General features: G+C 37.3%; 1 protein-coding gene across 7 annotated transcripts in view; it reads left to right on the top strand.

The window, feature by feature from the left end:
• FAR1 (fatty acyl-CoA reductase 1) overlaps nt 1-19,519 on the top strand; it is a 61,926-nt gene that overhangs the window by 25,520 nt on the left and 16,887 nt on the right. For 4 of the 7 annotated variants that reach the window (XR_016218635.1, XM_008266436.5, XM_008266441.5 and 1 more), the window contains 6 exons: nt 1,412-1,607; nt 5,837-6,012; nt 13,749-13,928; nt 17,529-17,706; nt 18,635-18,679; nt 18,774-18,901. Coding sequence is in view for 6 of the 7 variants with exons in the window: in XM_008266436.5 (XP_008264658.1) it covers nt 1,419-1,607; nt 5,837-6,012; nt 13,749-13,928; nt 17,529-17,706; nt 18,635-18,679; nt 18,774-18,901 (896 nt within the window). In the remaining variant the exon portion in view is untranslated. The remainder of the gene's footprint in view (nt 1-1,411; nt 1,608-5,836; nt 6,013-13,748; nt 13,929-17,528; nt 17,707-18,634; nt 18,680-18,773; nt 18,902-19,519) is intronic. The other 3 variants (XM_008266446.5, XM_002708822.6, XM_070073164.2) reach the window with 1 other exon arrangement.

Below are 19,519 nucleotides of genomic sequence, written 5' to 3'. Positions count from 1 at the left end.
AGTCCGAAGCCAGGAGCCAGGTGCTTCTTCCAGGTCTCCCATGCAGGTGCAGGGCCCCAAGCACTTGGGCCATCTTCTACTGCTTTCTCAGGCCATAGCAGAGAGCTGGATTGGAAGAAGAGCAGCTGGGACTAGAACCAGTGCCCATATGGGATGCCGGCGCTGCAGGTGGATGATCAACTTACTGCGCCACGAAGCCAGCCCCTGTTCCTTTATTTTTTATTATGAAAAATTTGGACATAAAGCACACATATTTACTCTTCAGCTTCAATAAAACATAAATACAATTAGAGCTCTTTATTTTTTTTAAAGATTTATTTATTTATTTGAAAGGCAGAGTTACAGAGAGGCAGAAGCAGAGAGAGAGAGGTCTGCCATCCACTGGTTGGCCGCAATGGCTGGAGCTGTGGGGATCTGAAGCCAGGAGCCAGGAGCTTTCTCTGGGTCTCCCACGTGGGTGCAGGGGCCCAAGGACTTGGGCCATCCTCTACTGCTTTCCCAGGCCACAGCAGAGAGCTGAATCAGAAGTGAAGCAGCCGGGACTTGAACCGGCGCCCATATAGGATGCTGGCACTGCAGGCAGCGGCTTTACTTGTTACACAGCACTGGCCCCAAGAGCTCTTTATTCTTTTCCTCTGTATGGCATTCCCTCTCCTGCAACATTTTATCTTATGTGTTTGTATCTCTAAGCAGGCCAGAGCATTGTTCTCGATGTGTTTAGAGTTTTATGTAGTGACAGATTGTACAAATCTCTCTGCACCTTTTTTTAAATTTATCTTCATTCTTTTGTTTGTCCATTCTTATTTTTTCTGCTGTCTCAGTGGAATTCTGGTTGGAAGGATGTCAGCCTATGTGTTTCTTCCTGTGACATTTTTGAAAGGGAGATTTAAGTACTTTTTAGATATATTGTCACTAATGAACATTCTGGGAAAGAACATGGTGTTACTTCTTCTTTCAAGTGGTGGTGAAAGGTAAACCTGACACCTGGCAGTGTTATACAAGCTACGCAATTGAGTCTTGTGCTGACCTCTATTTGGTGTTATAAATCCCTTTGGAGACAGAGAAACACTATTCAGTAGTGTTTAGATTTTAACAGAGGTTGAATGAAGATTTGGGTTTCTATTGCTGGAAAGAATTTCTAGATATCATTTAGTACAAATTGCACTAAGGAAACTTGGGCCCCGAGAAGGTGAGTGGGTTCTCTGGAGTGATCCAGGGAAAAACACAGGGTTAGAATAAGCCGCAGTTTGTTCTTCCCTTTTTACTACGATGAACCAGAGGTTAGAGTCCTCTCATGTTAATGTTCAATTTTGGGTTTTGCCTGTCATTTAAAATAGTTGTCTGAATACCAAAAGATTTTTTGTAAGAATGAACGTAAATCCTTAATGCTTATTTGCTTTGTTTTTCTTAGGGTCAAAATGGTCTCAATCCCAGAATACTATGAAGGCAAGAATGTTCTGCTCACTGGAGCTACTGGCTTCCTAGGAAAAGTGCTTCTGGAGAAGTTGCTGAGGTCTTGTCCAAAGGTGAATTCAGTATATGTTTTGGTGAGGCAGAAAGCTGGGCAGACCCCTCAAGAACGAGTGGAAGAAATCTTGAGTGGCAAGGTAAGTGTGGAAAATAATAGTTTTGAGGAGAAAGAAGTGTGTACATGTCATCAGTAGCTTAGTATATTTCTTCAAATATCCTGAAAAAATAAGTTAAAAAATTGATAAGTTCCTATAGGACGGCAATAAACTAGATATGATTTTTTAATCAGTAGAAGAAAAATGCATTCTTAATTGTAAAACTGGTTCTAAATTACCTAGTGGTAAATATTTAAAGTACATTTTTTAAAACATTTATGATTGGTTATTTGCATTTACTAGGTATTTTAAATAGTCTTTGATAATAATAATTTTGAACTACCTTATTGTTCTGTGATATACTATGCTTTGCTAATACTTAAACATTTATATACACTAACTTGTCCTTATAACAGTATTAAAGGTAGAGAAGTCACGTATTCTCATTTGACAGATGTAAAGATCGTATAGCTAGAATACATACATTTTGAACCTTTAGAAAAATTTTGTTAAGAAAAAATAGAGCTAAAATAACTTCATAATCATGAGCTTGTCAATTCTCAATTTATCTTAATATTCATTTATAGTAAATTTGAACTGGAAAGCATTAAGCCCAGTTTTGGTCCTCATAAGAAACCTGACTCTGCAGGACTATCTCAAAAATAAAAGAATTTTAGTGATATCATTTATTTTTGAATGAGAATGACATTCACTTGAATATCTAAATTATTATGGGCTTATTTAAAAACAATAATTTGAAACTGTAACAAAGCCCTTCACAGCAACAGAATTTTTACTTTGAATGAACTTCATACTCCTTTATGATAGTTTTTTTGTAATAGAACATAATTGCCTATGATGTTATCTTTGAGTATCATTCAGCAGGTACTCCTCAGTAAACTCTGGTAAGTCCGTTTCTTTCTCAGAAATTTAAAAAAATTACCCGTGTGCTTTTTATCACTCTACATTAGTCTTCCTTTACCACTTTTTCCTTTTAATTTTTTGCTGGACATTTTTGAAATCTTTTGCTCCCCTTATGTCATATGACCAGGCTTGTTCTAAGTAAAAATGCTTGCCTGGATGTTTTGTTGCCATCTCTGCCATTTGTTTACTTATCTTGGCATTTTATCATCAGCATTTATTATGTTTTAATTCCTCTGCCAGTACCACCCCTCTGCAGTGGGGGTGTTTTTATTCTTTTGCACACTTTATTTTTCAGAAAATACCTATTGAGCCTGATTAGTGCAGGGCATTTGACTTGATGTGGGAGGCTGAATTCAGAGATAAATAAGGAAGAGTCTCTGCCCTCTAGAGAATTTTTAAGAGGGAAAAGAGGGGGCCGGTGCCGCGGCTCAATAGGCTAATCCTCTGCCTAGCGGCACCGGCACACCGGGTTCTAGTCCCGGTCGGGGCACCGGATTCTGTCCCAGTTGCCCCTCTTTGAGGCCAGCTCTCTGCTGTGACCTGGGAGTGCAGTGGAGGATGGCCCAAGTCCTTGGGCCCTGCACCCCATGGGAGACCAGGAGAAGCACCTGGCTCCGCTCCTGCCTTCGGATAGGTGCGGTGCGCTGGCTGCAGTGGCCATTGGAGGGTGAACCAACGGCAAAAGGAAGACCTTTCTCTCTCTCTCTCTCTCTCTCTCACTGTCCACTCTGCCTGTATAAAAAAAAAAAAAAAAAAAAAAAGAGGGAATAGAGTAATGGAGGTGTCAAGAAGATATTGGAAAGAAGCAGCTTTTGAAATTGACGTCTTAGTTGGAATTGAGGGCCTGAGTAAAACGTAAAAGATTGGATAACACTGAGGTCTCCAGGGCAGGAGTGCTTCTAATATTTCCTCCGTAGTAAGTATAATTTATAAAGAAAAGGAATATTTTACACCTAAAGCCTGAAGTTTCTTTGAACTTCAATGGATTAGCCTAAACATGGCCACTTTCCATATAAAAATGCTTTGTCTACAAATATTTGACTAAAATTGATACTCCATAAAGTTAAGTCATTTCTTGTGCCTCCGCTTCCCTTCCACATCCCACCACCTAATTCTAGGGCTGCTTATTCCCCATTTTATGTCACACTGTTGATGAATCAGTAGAAATGAGGGTTTTTATTTATTTGTTTGTTTTTTTATGTCAAGCAACAGTAAGTGTACTCTTGAAATTAGTAGGAAAGTTTAGGTAATGATTACTATGATTTTGAAATAGGAATAAAGAATATAGACAATGAGTATGTACCGTAGCAAGACATGGACTTTTAGCAGGGTTTTTGAACTTCAGCACCCTTGACATTTTGGGCCAGTTAGTACTGTGTTGTGGAGGGCTATCCTGGGCATTGTAGGGCCTGTGCTCACTGGTTGCTTGCAGTCCCCTTCCCAGTCTCAACAGTAAAAAATGTTTCTAGACATCACAGGGTATTCTTGTACTGTATAATCTTGGGGCCTTCTTCTTGCTTCTGTCCCTAGTGTGCATACATTCTATTTATTCTTGAGGTCGTGGCATAAATTTCATTTCCTGTGAGAAAGCAACCTGTGGTCTTCCCAGGCTGAGTTAGTTGTTTCTGCTACACAGTTCTGTAATTCTGTATTGTTGCTTTTGCCACATTACTTACAGCACTATATTTTTTCCATTTGCTTGTCTAGTTTTTACTACTTGAACCTAAACAACTTGAGGGAAAGGCCTTTTCCTTATTTTCTCAGTTTATGGGTACCTGGCTCATATGAGATTCTTAGTAAATATTTTTTTAATTAAAATAAGAACAGATTAATGTTCACATCACTAGCCAATAGTGATTGAGGGGAAAACTGTTAGAAACTGAAGTCATCTAAGAAGGTAAAGTAAGCATTGTTTATGTTATATGGACTTTCTTCCCAGGTTAAGAATTCTGTTTAAATGGCAAGTCTGGATTGTAAATGAAGTTGAGAGTCAAAATGTAGTACCTTGGGGGTAGAATCAGCTTTCCTCTGTCAAATCTGGGATAAAAAATTAAACAAGGCATTTAACCTAGTGGTTAAAGCCCCACGTCCTACATTGGAGACCTGGGTTTCAATCCTGGTTCTGGCTCCGGCTCCTAACTCCAGCTGTCTGCCATTATAGACCCTGGGAGGAGCCATGATGGCTCCTACCCTCTATCTTCCTCTTCCAGGGAAGAGGAGACCTGGATTGAGTCACCTGCCCCAGGCTTAGGCCCTGGCCCAACCTTAGCCATTGTGGGAATTTGGGGAGTGAACCAACAGACAGGATCTTATTCTTCCTTCCATCTTGCAGCCTTTCAATTAATTAAAAAATTAATTTAAAATATTGGACTTGATTCACAATTCAGTGAACCTTTATACTGTTTCCTCCTGTGATCTGATTGTCTAGCAAAATTTATTCTTTTTGTTTACTGAAGGCATGTTGAATTTTCAGTTTGAATATATATGGTATCTTCTAACCTTGTCCAGTTTCTGGTCTGTGTTTACTTTCTTTTTCCCTTTTGAAAAATTTGTTTGAAGATTTTAGATAAGGTATAAGTCATAATATTTTACTCTACTAAAGTGGAATAAAATAAAAATAAAAAGAAGTAATAAATTAAAGTCTAAATTGTAGGAATCTGAATAATCATTGTAGACATTGTCTTGATGTCATACTGCTTATGCCTATTCTGAGAGGCAATATAATCAGCTATAGCATGGACATTTCAAATTTAGCTCTGCAAACTACCAGCTTAACTCTGTGTCCTTAGCAAACCACTTGACCTCTCCGGTGTCAGATTTCTTATCTCTAAAGTGGAGATAATAGTATGGGCCTCATAGGGTGTTTTCTTTTAAAGTTGATTTATTATCATTTTATTTGAAAGGCAAGGAGACAAAGTGTCTCCATCTATTGGTTCACTCCCCAAATGCCTACAATAGTGGGAGCTGACCAGGCCAAACGTAGGAACCTGGAACTCAATGTAGGTCTCCAGCATAAGTGACAGGGATCCAACTTCTTGAGCCATCACCACTACCTTCCCAGGGTAGAGTGCACATTAGCTGGAAAATGGAATTGAAGTAGAGCTGAGACTTGAATTCAGGCACTCTAACAATGGGATGTCAGCATCCTAAGCAGTGTCCTAACCACTGTGCCAGATGCCTATGCCTGATTTCTGTATAAAGTGATAGCAGTTAAGAGCATCCTTAGGAAATACAGTAATACAGTTTTAAGTTTTTAAAATAGTCATCATTTACAGGGAAGAAGGATGATAAAGGGTTTTATCATGAAAAATGCTACCCTAAAATAAATTATTTTTCTCCTTTAATAGCTGTTTGATCGATTGAGAGATGAAAATCCAGATTTTAGAGAGAAAATAATAGCAATCAACAGTGAACTTACTCAACCTAAACTGGCTCTTAGTGAGGAAGATAAAGAGGTCATCGTAGATTCTACCAATATTATATTCCACTGTGCAGCCACTGTAAGGTTTAATGAAAATTTAAGGTAAGTATAGGTTTTTATATAATATTTGTACTTCAGCATACTTAAAAGATCTCATTTTAAGTCTGCTTTTACCGACGTTGTTTCAACAGTGATTTGAAACTGCCCTGTGTGTGTTGACTGTGGCTTTCAGTGATCCTACAGGGTGTTAAAGAATTTCTTTCTTGTTACTAACTTAAAACACTGGATACTTATTTTGTCTCTCTTAGAAGGAGTTGCCATGAATTTAAACATGTGCCAGGCAAGAGGCAAGAAATGGAGTAAAATAAAGTTTACTTTGGGTGTGAGTCTTAACAATTAAAAGTAAATTTTATGTCCTCTCCTCACAGTTTTCAGGAACCTGTATCCCAGCAGCAATATCCTTCCGCATATTATAGTCATCTGAAATTAAAGAAAATTCAGCTCAAGTTTTGCAGAATAAGATAAAATGGCTTACAAATTTAAGTTACTTTGTATTTTTATTAATTTTTAATTTAAATTTTTTTATTTATTTGAAAGTGATGCAGAGACATAGAGAAAGACCTTTCATCCACTGATTCACTCCCCAGATGGCCTCAACAGCCCAGGCTGGGCCAGGCCAAGGGCGGAAGCCAGGAACTCCATGTGGGAATTCCACATAGGTGGCAGGGGCCCCAGTAGTTCAACTGTATTCTGCTGCCTTCCCAGGCACATTAGCAGGAAGCTGGATCAGAAGTAGAGCAGCCCAGACTCGAACTGGTGCTCCTTTGTGAGATGCAGACATTACAAGTGATGGCTTCACCCACTGCACCATAGTTCTGGACCCCTTGTTTATATTTAAAACTTTGGTAGCATTGTTTGAACAAGGCACATTGGATCTAAGTTTAATTTAATAAATAATTTGGGCTTTAAGATGTCTATTTCAAGAAAAAATAGCATTGTGAATATTCACTATTTTTAAAAATGTTAATGAATATGCCTTTCAGATACTTACTTCAGAGCATTCTTTTTGATATGTCCCAAAATACTGTTTTAATAATGTCAATCTATTAGTATGGTCTTATGCCAATTGCAATGGCATAGTTGTGTTTTTTTTTAATATTTCAAGACTACTTGTAGGCCTTCTCTCTAAAATATTTTTGGATGAAGTTCAGATTACAAAGCATTTTGAAATTATCCCTTATATTGTCTTCATGTAACGTAAAAGTGAAAACATGAATCAGCATTATCTGGACTTGACACTTAAAGCTTTACAAAGTTGTGCATGTATGCCAGTTGATGGTACTGTGATAGTCCCTTCCATTTCTGCAGTGGTGCTATAGTTTTCGAGGTATTTTCTCATTCATCATTTTACCCTATGCTAGCCTTAATACTACAGAAACATCCATTTTACATTTGAGAAACTGAAGCAGCACTGTGATTGAAAAAGCAGGAACTTTGGAATTAACTACCTTTGTTCCAATCTTCACTTTAGTATTTATTAAATGATGGGTTTGGGACAAGTTATTAATTTTCTTGAACCTCTGTTTCCTTAAATATTAAATTGAGGTAACACTTATTAAAAGGTTGCTTTTCTTTCCTTCAGCAAGTTTAATGATGTCTCAGTTTGCCTGTCCACTGCAGAAAATCTGAATCTGTAGCAGTTGCTTTACTGATTTACTCTTCAGTTGTTTGAGTGGCCAGCAGATAAAATTTTGTGCAGCTATATGTGCTGATGTTTCAGAAGTGACAAAAGAATGTTGTAGAACTGTATAATATAGACTGATTTTCATAAAATATGTGTGTATGTGTATTTATATACTTATCTTTCTATATTTGCCAACAATTGGCTTTGGATAATGTGATTACAGATAAGTTTTTTAGTCTTATCTGTGTATTATTTTTCCACCATGAGCATGTGTGAATCTTCAAATAAAGATGTTCACGAATAGCTTTTAATATTTTTAAAAGCAACATATGTAAGAAATCTTGAAAGAACTGATAGCTTCATCAGCAAAACCCCCTTTTTAACTTAAAAAAAATGTTTTCCCTTGCACACACACACACACACGCGCACAGTTATTCATGTAGGTTTAGTAATTTTCTTTAAAGATTTATTTTATTTATTTGAAAGAGTTACAGAGAGAGGTAGAGACAGAGAGGTCTTCCAACCACTGGTTCACTCCTCAGATGGCTGCAACAGCCGGAGCTGTGCTGATCTGAAGCCAGGAGCCCGGAGCTGCTTCTAGGTCTCCCACATGGGTGCAGGGCCCAAGGACTTGGGCCATCTTCTATTGCTTTCCCAGGCCATAGCAGAGAACTGGATCGGAAGAGGAGCAGCCGGAACTAGGACCGGCGTCCATCTGGAATACCGGCGCTTCAGGCCAGGGCTTTAACCTGCTGTGCCACAGCACTGGCCCCTAGTAATTTATTTTTAACTAATATTTTCAAGATTGTGAATATGATCCCTAATTTTTTAATTGTGGTTTATTTTTTCTTAGAATACATTAGTATGAAATGGTCAGTCTAACTGATATTCCTCCCCTCCCTGCTCCCTGTAGTTTTTTCATTATTTTCTTTGTAACAAAAAAAGGGGATGGGTACTTATGCAGCCTTGTGAAGCTTAGCATGTTTTCAAGAAAAAAATGTATGTAGCTACTGACTACATACAATTGACTTAAAGGCGAAGTTGATTTGAGAACAGGTGATATTATTTAAGATGAAACTCACTAAAGTATTCTTTACAACAAAGACCCAAGTTACGGAAGTTTCAGGTAACCTTCTCTCCCTTTTCCCTTTGGGGTAAACAGGCAACCATTAACCATCTTTTCATTCTTATTCTCCTCATATAAGCAATTCCATAAAGGAAGGGACAAAATCTGTTTTATTTTTCCCTTCTTTGTGTAGACACTCTATTCACCTAGCCCTGGTCATTATATTGAAATTATTATTTGTTTAGTAATTTTATTGGATGTTGACATCTGAGTGATGATAGGACCTAAGATATGGGCCAGACATTATAATATACTGCAGGTAGCCATGTAATAACTACTTTAAAATAGTACTCATTGTAACTACCTGTTAACTAACTCTCAAATAAAAAGTGGCACAAAGCATTTACTGACAGTAGGAGGAAAAAGAAATCAGATTTTACTGTAACATTATGCCCAGTATACTGGGGAGAAACCAAAATAAATTTGCATCCCATTTGCAAAGCTTATATGGTCTAATATATGGTATAGCATTCCTTAGGTTGTAAGTGAAAAGAGGATATGACAGAGCCCATATAGTTGAGTGTATAGAAGTGCCATAGAACTGAAGGCCATGATAATGACAAATAACAGGCTTAATGGGGAGAGATGGATACACAGATGTTGTGGTTTGGGGAAAAGTTATAACTTGAGGTTTCAGAAGTAGAGCAGTTCTGGATGATGAGGTCCAGGGTGCAAATATCAAAGATTTTCAGAAAATAATGGAAGTAAAGATTGATGATTAGAAAAAAGCCAAGAAACTCTTGGATTTAAGGGTGTTGATTCTCAGATTGTAGAATGTATTATAAATCTTAAGAATGATAGGAAAATGCTTTAAAAGCACAGATTCCTAGACTGTGCTTTCCAAATTTTAACCATCTGGTTATTGAATGATATCCCAGAATCTTTATTTGTTCACAAGAGTCTTTGGTATGATTTAGTTGCTATTGGATCTTGGATCACACTTTAAGCCACTGCTATTAGAAACAACTTTGGAGATATTTTTGAAATTATAGATAACTGGGTCTTCTGCTTCAGTTTGATTTAGTGGTCCCAAAACATATATGTATGGATTGTAAGGTTTTGTTTTTTTTTTTTAAAGTGGTCATAGAGGTGATGAGATCTAATCCAGGCAATGGTGAGGAGAATAGAAAAGAAACTGTCTCACAATGGCCTTGGAAACATATTTAAAATGTGGTTTCTGTTAGGAAAGTGGCGCAGTTTTATCAATGGAGCGATCTACACCCCGACACCATCATAGGCTCTAGCCCCTGCCACCATTGCTGGAAGCCAGGTGGCCACATGGCCCAACCACCGGTGTCAAGCTCCACCCCCATCCTAATGGGATTTGCTGCTCCTGCTTTCCTGCCCGCCCTCCTGCAAAGTTTTAAAAGGACCTGTTCTGAACACCTGTCTCTCTTCTCTTCTCTCTCTCTCTCTCTCTCTCTCTCTGCGCTCTCTGCTCTCTCCCCCTGTCGTCTCTCTCTCTGCTCCTCTTTCTCCTCTCCTCCCTACCTCATCTCCTCTCTGTCTCTCTCTTATGCTCTCCTCCCTCTTTCTCCTTCTTCGCCCCTTCCCTCCCAGGCGTTTGTTATGCCACGTTTGTGAGCTCTCTGGTTTAAAGAATCTAGAATTATTATCAGCATAGATTTTGAAAAACCCAGAATGCCTATTGAATTTTGTTCTACATGAAAATTTATTTAGCTGTTCAAATTGAGGGTTTTTTTTCCCATTTGTTAGAATTTTGAAATTGGTTTCTATATCCGCATTAATGAAGGACTGTTAAAAAGATTTGCCCATTTTGTACCCGTCTGACAAAAGCCATGCGTTTATAACTCCATATAACCAAAACATAATGAGAACAGTATTTTTGTTAAATGCTTTCAGGTCAAACATGTCAGGGTCTCAGCCTAAAGTTTCATGGAGTAGAAATTGGATTAAGGTAAAACAGGGTGAAGTTAACTAGCTGGGAAGAGATACTGATGTGAGCACAAAATAGCTTTAGGTTTCGGCTCTTAGGAACAAAATGGGGTTGGGAGAGGTAAGGCTTTCAAGTTATTCCTTATTTTCACTGACCCAGAAACTCTGTTACTACCTTCAGGAACAGGTAACAGAATATCCTGTGTACTTTCCCCAACATTACTCTCTCTATCCCCATTGTTCTATGAATGTAAAAGAAAATTGCACAATTCATAGCAATCTAGTGGACTGGATCCACTCTGAAATGTCTTTCTTGATGGATTTCTACCTGAATATTTTTTTCTCCCTCAATTGAGATAAGAGAAGAAAAAAAAGAAAAACCCATAATTCTAATACTCCAGTCCAATTATTTCTTTGAAAAAATTGTTTCTTCTGTTATGTTCCCATAGGATGTTAAACACTATTACTTTTTTTTTAAAAGGCAGTGATGACATAGTTTCTCTCTCTCTCTTTCCCTTTCTCTCTCTTTATCTCTCTCTCCCTCTCACCTGAGTTATTCCTTGTTCCTGGTGACCCAGAACACTTTATCCTGTCCTCAGGAACCTGTAATAGAATATTTTCCGTATACCCCTCTCAAAACACTACCCTCCCTATGCCCATTGTTTTGCAAACGAGATAGCAATCAAAGCACTACTTTACAGTCAGGTGAACCAGATTCTATCTCTGACCTCACCTGGTGTTTTGAAAGAATAGTTGGATTTTTTTTTTCTTCTTGAATATCGAAAGTATAAGAATTTTGGAAAGTACTCAAAACGATTTCCATCTTTAAAATTTTCTTTTGTTCTTGTTTGAATATATATTGTTTTACATAATTGTGACTATTGACTCTCTGATTTTATTTTTATATTTAATATAGAAATAATTTCCATATTTCTGCTTTTTCATACTTAAAATTTTAGTGATTTGATATTCCATCATGTTGATACAACCACAGTTTATATAATCACTTAGTATAACAAACTTAGGGAATTTTAAGAGAATAAATTTTTCCTCTAGAATTAATTTCAATAGGCTAACTAGATTAATAAATATGTACTTTCTGTAATTCTGGTATGTTCCCCTAGTTTCTTTCAGATCAGTTGTGTTGGTTTATAGTGTTAACAGCAGTATACTACCTTGCCAGTTTTATCATTGATACTGAGTATTTCAACCCTTTCCCCATTTCAGTTTTTTTTATTGATAAAAATTGTATATGTCATGCACAGCATATTTTCAAATATGTGTACATTGTTATAATTAACATGCATTGCATATTTTTGATGAGAAAATTCGTTATCTATTAGCAATAGTTAAGGTTGTTATTTATAATCAGTCACTATGCTATATAATAGATCTTTTGATCAACCATTTTTAAAAAATAAGCTGTGAACAAAGTTTAGTATAAAGAAGCAGACACTACCCCCCATTGTATTACCTTAAGTAGTATTTATTGACTCCCTGTTTCAGAACTATATTGAGGAATAATCTTAATGCTTGCAACCTGTTTATTTCAATTCTGTTTATGTCCCATCATCCTGTATATAAAGAAACTTATAAAGACTTAAAACTGAGCAATAAATACATGAATTGAAATAAATATGTCACTGAAATATTCACAGAATTGAAAACTTGGGACTTAATGGGTTGCTTTTATACAAATTTTAATAAGTAGAGTCCTTTTTTTTAAACATTTATTTAGTTATTTGAAAGGCATAGAGAGAGAGAGAAAGAGAGAGAGAGAGAGAAAGAGAGAGATCTGTCTTCCATCTACCAGTTCACTTCCCAAATGGCTGCAACAGCGTAGGCTGTGCCAGGCCAAAGTAAGGGACCAGGCACTTCATCCCAAAGGTTTCTCACATGGGTGGCAGGGGCCCAAGTTCTTAGACCATCTTCCACTGCTTTTGCAAGCACATTAGCAGAGGGCTGGATCAGAAGTAGAGCAGCGAGAAGTTGAACCGGTGCCCATATGGGATGTCAGTGTTGCAGGCAGCAGCTTAGCCCGCCATTCCACAACCCTGCCTCTGAGGCAGAGTCCATTATTGTTCCCATTTATAGGTGAGGAAACAGAGGCCTGAGTGCTAGAATAACTTGCCATCCTACCAGAAAAGTAGGATTTGGACCTGAAAAGCCTATATTTGAACCTATGATTCCAGTGCCTTGTCCTTAATCCTGCTTCACATCATAATGTGTGCATATTTTGGTATTATTTGTACCAGATTTTTAATGTTTTTAGTCTTAGTATGATTATTTTTTGATGGCCATACTCTTTCATTATGATAAAATACTGACTTATTGGGCCATTTCATTCATAATGAATATTTGGGCTCACCAGGCTTTTGTTATTATTAGGTGATGCTTCATTGATTACTTTTCTGCTTATATATTTCTGCTTTTGTTGAATGATTTACTTTATATAACTTCCTAGAAGGGAATGTTTGGATTGTTCTAGGGTCTTACATATACATCTTAGAACAAGTGTACCAGTTTTATTATAATATTCCTTTGAATTTTTAAGGAATTCTTAAGGTGTTAATAGTAGTTGCTACAAAGAGGGAAATAAACTTAATCTCACTTAATTAGTTAATACATCGTCGTGTTTCTGAGTTTACTTTAGCTCTTTGACCCTTGTTAGTAACTCAGCCTAAGCACTTTAAATTTCCTTAGCTGCTCTTTTTTTTCCTTGTGGCATATCCATATCTTAGAAGATGATGCTTTCAGAAATCAAGAAACTTGTCATGCTAGACTTCAAAATGTTTGTGTGACACTGAAGGCTGAAATTATCTGTAAATGATTTCTGGGTAACTTCAGTCTTTTAATATGTACATTTGTTTTTTAAACCTTACAGTGAAGCTTACTTTATACTTAGAAAATATCTTTCAAAATATAGCGGATAGCGTGAATGTACGTCATACTGAAATAAAACACATAAAGTAAGAGCTAAAGCATAAGTTGTAAAGAAACAAAAATTTCTCTCTCTCTCCCCCTCTCTCCCTCTCTCTCTCTCCCTCCACCTCTCTACCTCTCTAATGGAAATAGAATTTTTTAATAGCTGAAAAAAATAACAGCTTTTTCATTGTCACTTTGTCTTCGCAGAGATGCTGTTCAGTTAAATGTGATTGCTACAAGACAGCTTATTCTCCTTGCACAACAAATGAAGAACTTGGAGGTGTTCATGCATGTATCTACAGCATATGCCTACTGCAATCGAAAGCATATTGATGAAGTAGTATATCCACCCCCTGTAGACCCCAAGAAGCTGATTGATTCTTTAGAGTATGTTTGTTTGAAATTTGTATAAATTTGCTTTAATCCAAAATGTCAGATCTAAGCTATTTATATCTCTCCTTCCTTCCTTCATCCCTTCCTTCCTCTTTTTCCTCTCTGCACAGATGCACACAAATACATACACATACATACGCATATACACATTGATCTGTTTATTCAACAAATGATTTTATATCTACTGTGTCATTTGCATTTAAGAGATTTATATCTGAGTACTGGTGAAGTCAGTATGGGCTTTCACTTTTTTAACCAGGTATAATGGTTGGAGGAAGGACTTTGGACAGCTTTTTCATCCATAATCTTTGGACTTTTATTTTCCAGGGAATCAATTATTTATCCAGAAATACCTGTGGAGACCAATGACCACCTATTTAATAGCAAGTTCCATTTATTATGGATTATCCTTTTTCTTCTTCATTGGAGCACATCTATCAGAGGGACCTTTCATTATTAGGGAATTGAAGTAGTATAGTCCTAAATTCCTAAATTCATACTGCTTGTTTTACTGTTTATCATCTTTCTGAGGATGGGGATTCTACTAGAATTATTACATTAAAACTGTTTGTGAGTGTTTGGTGGATGGCGATTAAGTGACGTATGCATAGACCACATCCCCATTCTCATTTCTGAACAAGTGAAATAAACAGTGTCACACCAAGAAGGAAAAAAACATTTTTACAATTACAGAAATATGTCAGTCCAACTTATCTGCACATGCTTGTTAACCCTCACAGAAAATCTCTGCAGACTTTTCTCCCTTTATTCTTCTCTGTCTCCCCTAAGTCTCCTTTCTTCTCAGGGAGTCTAAATACTTTGTCTTTGTTTTTTTATTTTATTTTATTTTTTGACTCGTTTTGATTTTTTGTTTTGTTTTTTTGAGTCTAACTACTTTGGACTCCTTAGTTACCATCCCTTTCTTTCTCCTGAAATAATACTCAAGTCCTTTCCTTTGAGGATTTCCTGTTAATCATTAGGAGGAAACAGAGCTTGTAAAAATTAATTAGAATGGAAAGTCACCCAGATATTCTTCTAGCAGTTTCTTATTTCTGACTCAGTTTCTCAGGCGATTCTAAATATCTACTTCGTTTTATCCTAGGTTAGTAGACAGATGTGTGTAATATCTCTGGGAAAGTTGAGTGTGGGTGTTAATGAAGCATTTTAGTTTTTTTTTTTTTGTTTGTTTTTGTTTTTGTTTTTGTTTTTGACAGGCAGAGTGGACAGTGGGAGAGAGAGACAGAGAGAAAGGTCTTCCTTTGCTGTTGGTTCACCCTCCAACGGCCGTTGCATCGCGCTGATCCGAAGGCAGGAGCCAGGTGCTTCTCCTGGTCTCCCATGGAGTGCAGGGCCCAAGGACTTGGGCCATCCTCCACTGCACTCCCTGGCCACAGCAGAGAGCTGGCCTGGAAGAGGGGCAACCGGGACAGAATCTGGCGCCCCGACCGGAACTAGAACTTGGGGTGCCGGCGCCGCAAGGTGGAGGATTAGCCTAGTGAGCCACGGCGCCGGCCTGCATTTTAGTTTTTAATAATGCATTAGTGTTTGTAAACACGGAAGGAACTGAGGAAGAGCTTATAACCTAATTCTGTATCTCTTTTTCCATGCTTACAAAGAAACCTAGGTAGTAGATAACTTTAGGAAATTCATGGGTTTGCTCTGTAAATTCACTCCAGTGACGGGCTTACTGGCTAACATCTCTCCTTAGTTTAGCAGGTGTTTTTGTTTTGTTTTCTTTGTTTTTTTTCCATGTATCAGCTATCCTTCTGTTTTTCAAAACTCATCCCTACTGTTAAATTTTTTCTAACTTGAGTAGTAATTTCCCTTCAGTTTAATGAATATTCTTTTTTCCCCACATAAGAAAAGTAATTTTAAATACAAAATAAATTTTAAAAATTTTTATTTATTTGAAAGGCAGAGTGACAGAGGTAGAGATCTTCCATCTTCAAGTTTATTCCCCAAATGCCCACAGTAGCCAGATTTGACTGAGGCTAAAGCCCCAGGATTCAGGAACTCTATCTAGGTCTCCCACATGGATGGCAAGAATGCAAGAACTGGAGCCATCATCTGCTGCCTCTCAGGGTGCTCATTAGCAGAAAGCTGGATCAGAAACAGAGGCAGGACTCAATCTCAGGCACTCTCACGAGGGTCAGTGGTCCCAAGTGGTGGCTTAACCTGCTGTGCCATAATGCCTACTGCAAGGATATTTATCTTGATAATCTTCACTTTATAAAGCTTCTTTCTCATTTTGAGAATCATTAGAGTGTGACAGTATACTGAACTTACTTGTCCACATAGAGTAACAGGGAGACCCAGAAGAAGCTCTTGGCTCCTGGCTTAGTATCGGCCCAGCTTTAGCCATTACAGCCATTTAGGGTGTGAATCAGTGGATGGAAAACCAATCTCTGTCTCCCTTTCTCTCCCTGTAACTCTGCCTCTCAAACAAACAAATCTTAAAAAAAAAAAAAAGTGTCTGAAAACAAGTACTTACCCGAATCAGAAATTTAGTCTGGGAAAGAACCATAGACATCACCTAGTATCTCATTCTTTGACAGATAATCCAAGTACACCATTTCTTCATAGATACTGAGAATTGGAGGAATTTTTATGATTTTATCATAGGTTGCTAATGGAGTTTTTTTTTAAAGATTTATTATTTGAAAGGTAGAGTTACAGAGAGGCAGAGAGAGAAAGAGGTCTTCCATCCACTGGTTCACTCCCCAAATGGCTGCAATGGCCAGAATAGCGCCAACCAGGAGCCAGGAGCTCCTTCTGGGTCTCCCACGAGGGTGCAGGGGCCCAAGGACTTGGGCCTTTCCCAGGCCATAGCTAAGAGCTGGATTGGAAGTGGAGCAGCTGGTATTTGAACTGGCACCCATATGGGATGCTGGCACTGCAGGGGCAGCTTTACCCAGTGTGCCATAGCACTGGCCCCGCTAATGAAGTTTTTATAGCATGATTCAATTTATTTTTATTGTTGATCCAAGTATTTGTTAATATTGCTAGTGAGGGCATGTAATTTTGAAGATTTTCCTTAAGTATTTGGCTTATTAGAACTTTTATATTAATTATAAATGTATATTAATTACAAATGTGTATAATGAACATGTTGCCTTGTTTGGTTATATATAGATCTGTAATTCCCAATATGAAGTCTTTAGGGCTGGGTGTATTTTGGAATTTATTTGGTCTTTAAAAAGGAAATAGAATTTATGTACATACTATAAAATATGAAATAACGTTAGCTTGATCTCAGGTAGCACACCAAATGAATGAATGAACATCTGAACCAAGTGATGTTTTAAAACCATGAATCAATTCCCGTTAGGTTTTACTAGGTACCATATGATTTCTGAAAGAGCTCTTGGTCTTCAGAATTTAAGGAATTGTGGTGGTGGGGGGGGGGGTAAGGAAGGGGTGGTAAAGGAATTGGTGACCTGTAGTTTATTAACGAAAATAAAACTTCAATTTCTCAAGTAAAAATTGTTAATCAGTTGAGTCAACCATAGTCTGAAGGTGCAAAGTTCAGTTAAGTGACTTTTCATTTTTATAGTAAAACATCTAGAAATACTTTTGTGTGCAATCTTTTGCCAGGTGGATGGATGATGGCCTAGTAAATGATATCACACCAAAATTGATAGGAGATAGACCTAATACGTACATATACACGAAAGCGTTGGCAGAGTATGTTGTACAACAAGAAGGAGCAAAGCTAAACGTGGCGATTGTAAGGCCATCAATTGTCGGTGCCAGTTGGAAAGAACCTTTTCCAGTAAGTTGTTAGAAATCTTTATAAATAATTAGAATTGAGAATTTTAAGTCATACATCTGTTTTAAAAGAGTTGGCAGTAGCTTGACTTAAAAGTATGTATTATTTACTACAAGTCTTATGGCAAAGCTCTTTTCTATTCACAGGAAGAGATGCATTGGTACTTTTATTTTCAGTATTATGCTGAGTGTATGGAAGTACAAATCAACATCTTTAAAGTCTTAATTGAAACTTAAAAACTATGGCGTGTCTTGAATCAAAGGAGACCATGATTTCATTTGTATTTTAGTACCAAAAAGAGTATGCCCTTTAGTACTCTCCAAGAGGTAGATCCATATATAGATCAATAGATCACAAAGCTGAAAAAGGTATAAGGCATTTCTGTGATCTTGCTGTAAAAACAAAACTTTGTGACATGGTATTTGTGAATTCTTATAGTATGATATAGAAGGGTTCTAAACCAGTACATTAGTGGATTTAGGGAAAAACCTCGACTTACATAATAATAGTAAATGATAATATCTCTTTTGTTTTTTTGGTAATTATTCTGTTATCCTCTATTTTATTAGTAAATTTGAAGAAGACTTACTCTTTACCCCAGTCTACAGATGCTGTATTAATAAATAGCATAAAATCAAATGAACTTAATTTAGCAACAATATTTGACAACATAAATTTCCTTCTTATAAAATTATCTTTCCAGAGAGTTAATGACAGAGTAGGTAAGTAAGCCCTTGAAAATGTTTGTTTAATTGTTTACAATCCCTGCTTCAATTTGGGAAAGTGAGAAATATTCTGACCTCCATCCAAGATTTTTACTTTTTAGAAGAAAACCACCAAATACATATCTATGGTTATAGAGTTCAAGTAGTAAATCTCTAGTTACATAACATTTCTAAGTTTTCCCCTTTTTTAAATTTTTTGGTATTAGGGATGGATTGATAACTTTAATGGACCAAGTGGTCTGTTCATTGCGGTAAGTAAACTTTCTGATTTATTTAATATACTATCTTTATATATACACACTTCTGCTTATATATCTTAAGGTGTTGTTTTTAATTTCAACAAAGGCAGGGAAAGGAATTCTTCGAACAATGCGTGCCTCCAACAATGCCCTTGCAGATCTTGTTCCTGTAGATGTAGTTGTCAACACGAGTCTTGCGGCAGCCTGGTATTCCGGAGTTAATAGGTATATGAGGTGACAATGTCGCTTATTAAATATATATAGTAACTGATAAGGGAAAATGGAGATATGATTAATGTTAATTAATTCCTCAGCCCTCGACTTGCCCCAAATGGTAGAGTTAGAAACATACCAATTCAATCCCATCAAGGTGGCATGTACCAATGCCATCTCACTAGTCCAAGTGATCAATTTCAGTTCACAGTTGATCATAATGAAAGGACTAAGAGTCAAAGGGATCACATAAACAAGTCTAGTGCCTTCTGATACCCACCGATAGAATAAATAAAGGGGAGAGCGATCCAACATGGGAAGCAAGATACACAGCAGACTCATAGAATGGCAGATGTCCTAAACAGCACTCTGGCCTCAGAATCAGCCCTAAAGGCATTCGGATCCGCCTGAAAAGCCCATGAGAGTATTTCAGGCATGGAAAGCCAAGACACTCTGGCAAAAAAAAAAAAAAAAAGGACCTAAATGAGAGATCTCTGTGAGTGAGATCCCAGTGGAAAGAACAGGTCTTCAAAGAAGGAGGTACCTTTCTCTGAAGGGAGGAGAGAACTTGCACTTTGACTATGACCTTGTCTAAACAAGATAAGAGTCGGAGAACTCAAAAGGCGTCCATAGCCTTGG

This window comes from Oryctolagus cuniculus, chromosome 1, assembly GCF_051225735.1.
Source record: "Oryctolagus cuniculus isolate XC-2025 breed Fujian yellow rabbit chromosome 1, ASM5122573v1, whole genome shotgun sequence".
NCBI classification, from domain to species: Eukaryota; Metazoa; Chordata; class Mammalia; order Lagomorpha; family Leporidae; genus Oryctolagus; species Oryctolagus cuniculus.
This window is presented reverse-complemented; position numbering and strand designations above follow the sequence as displayed.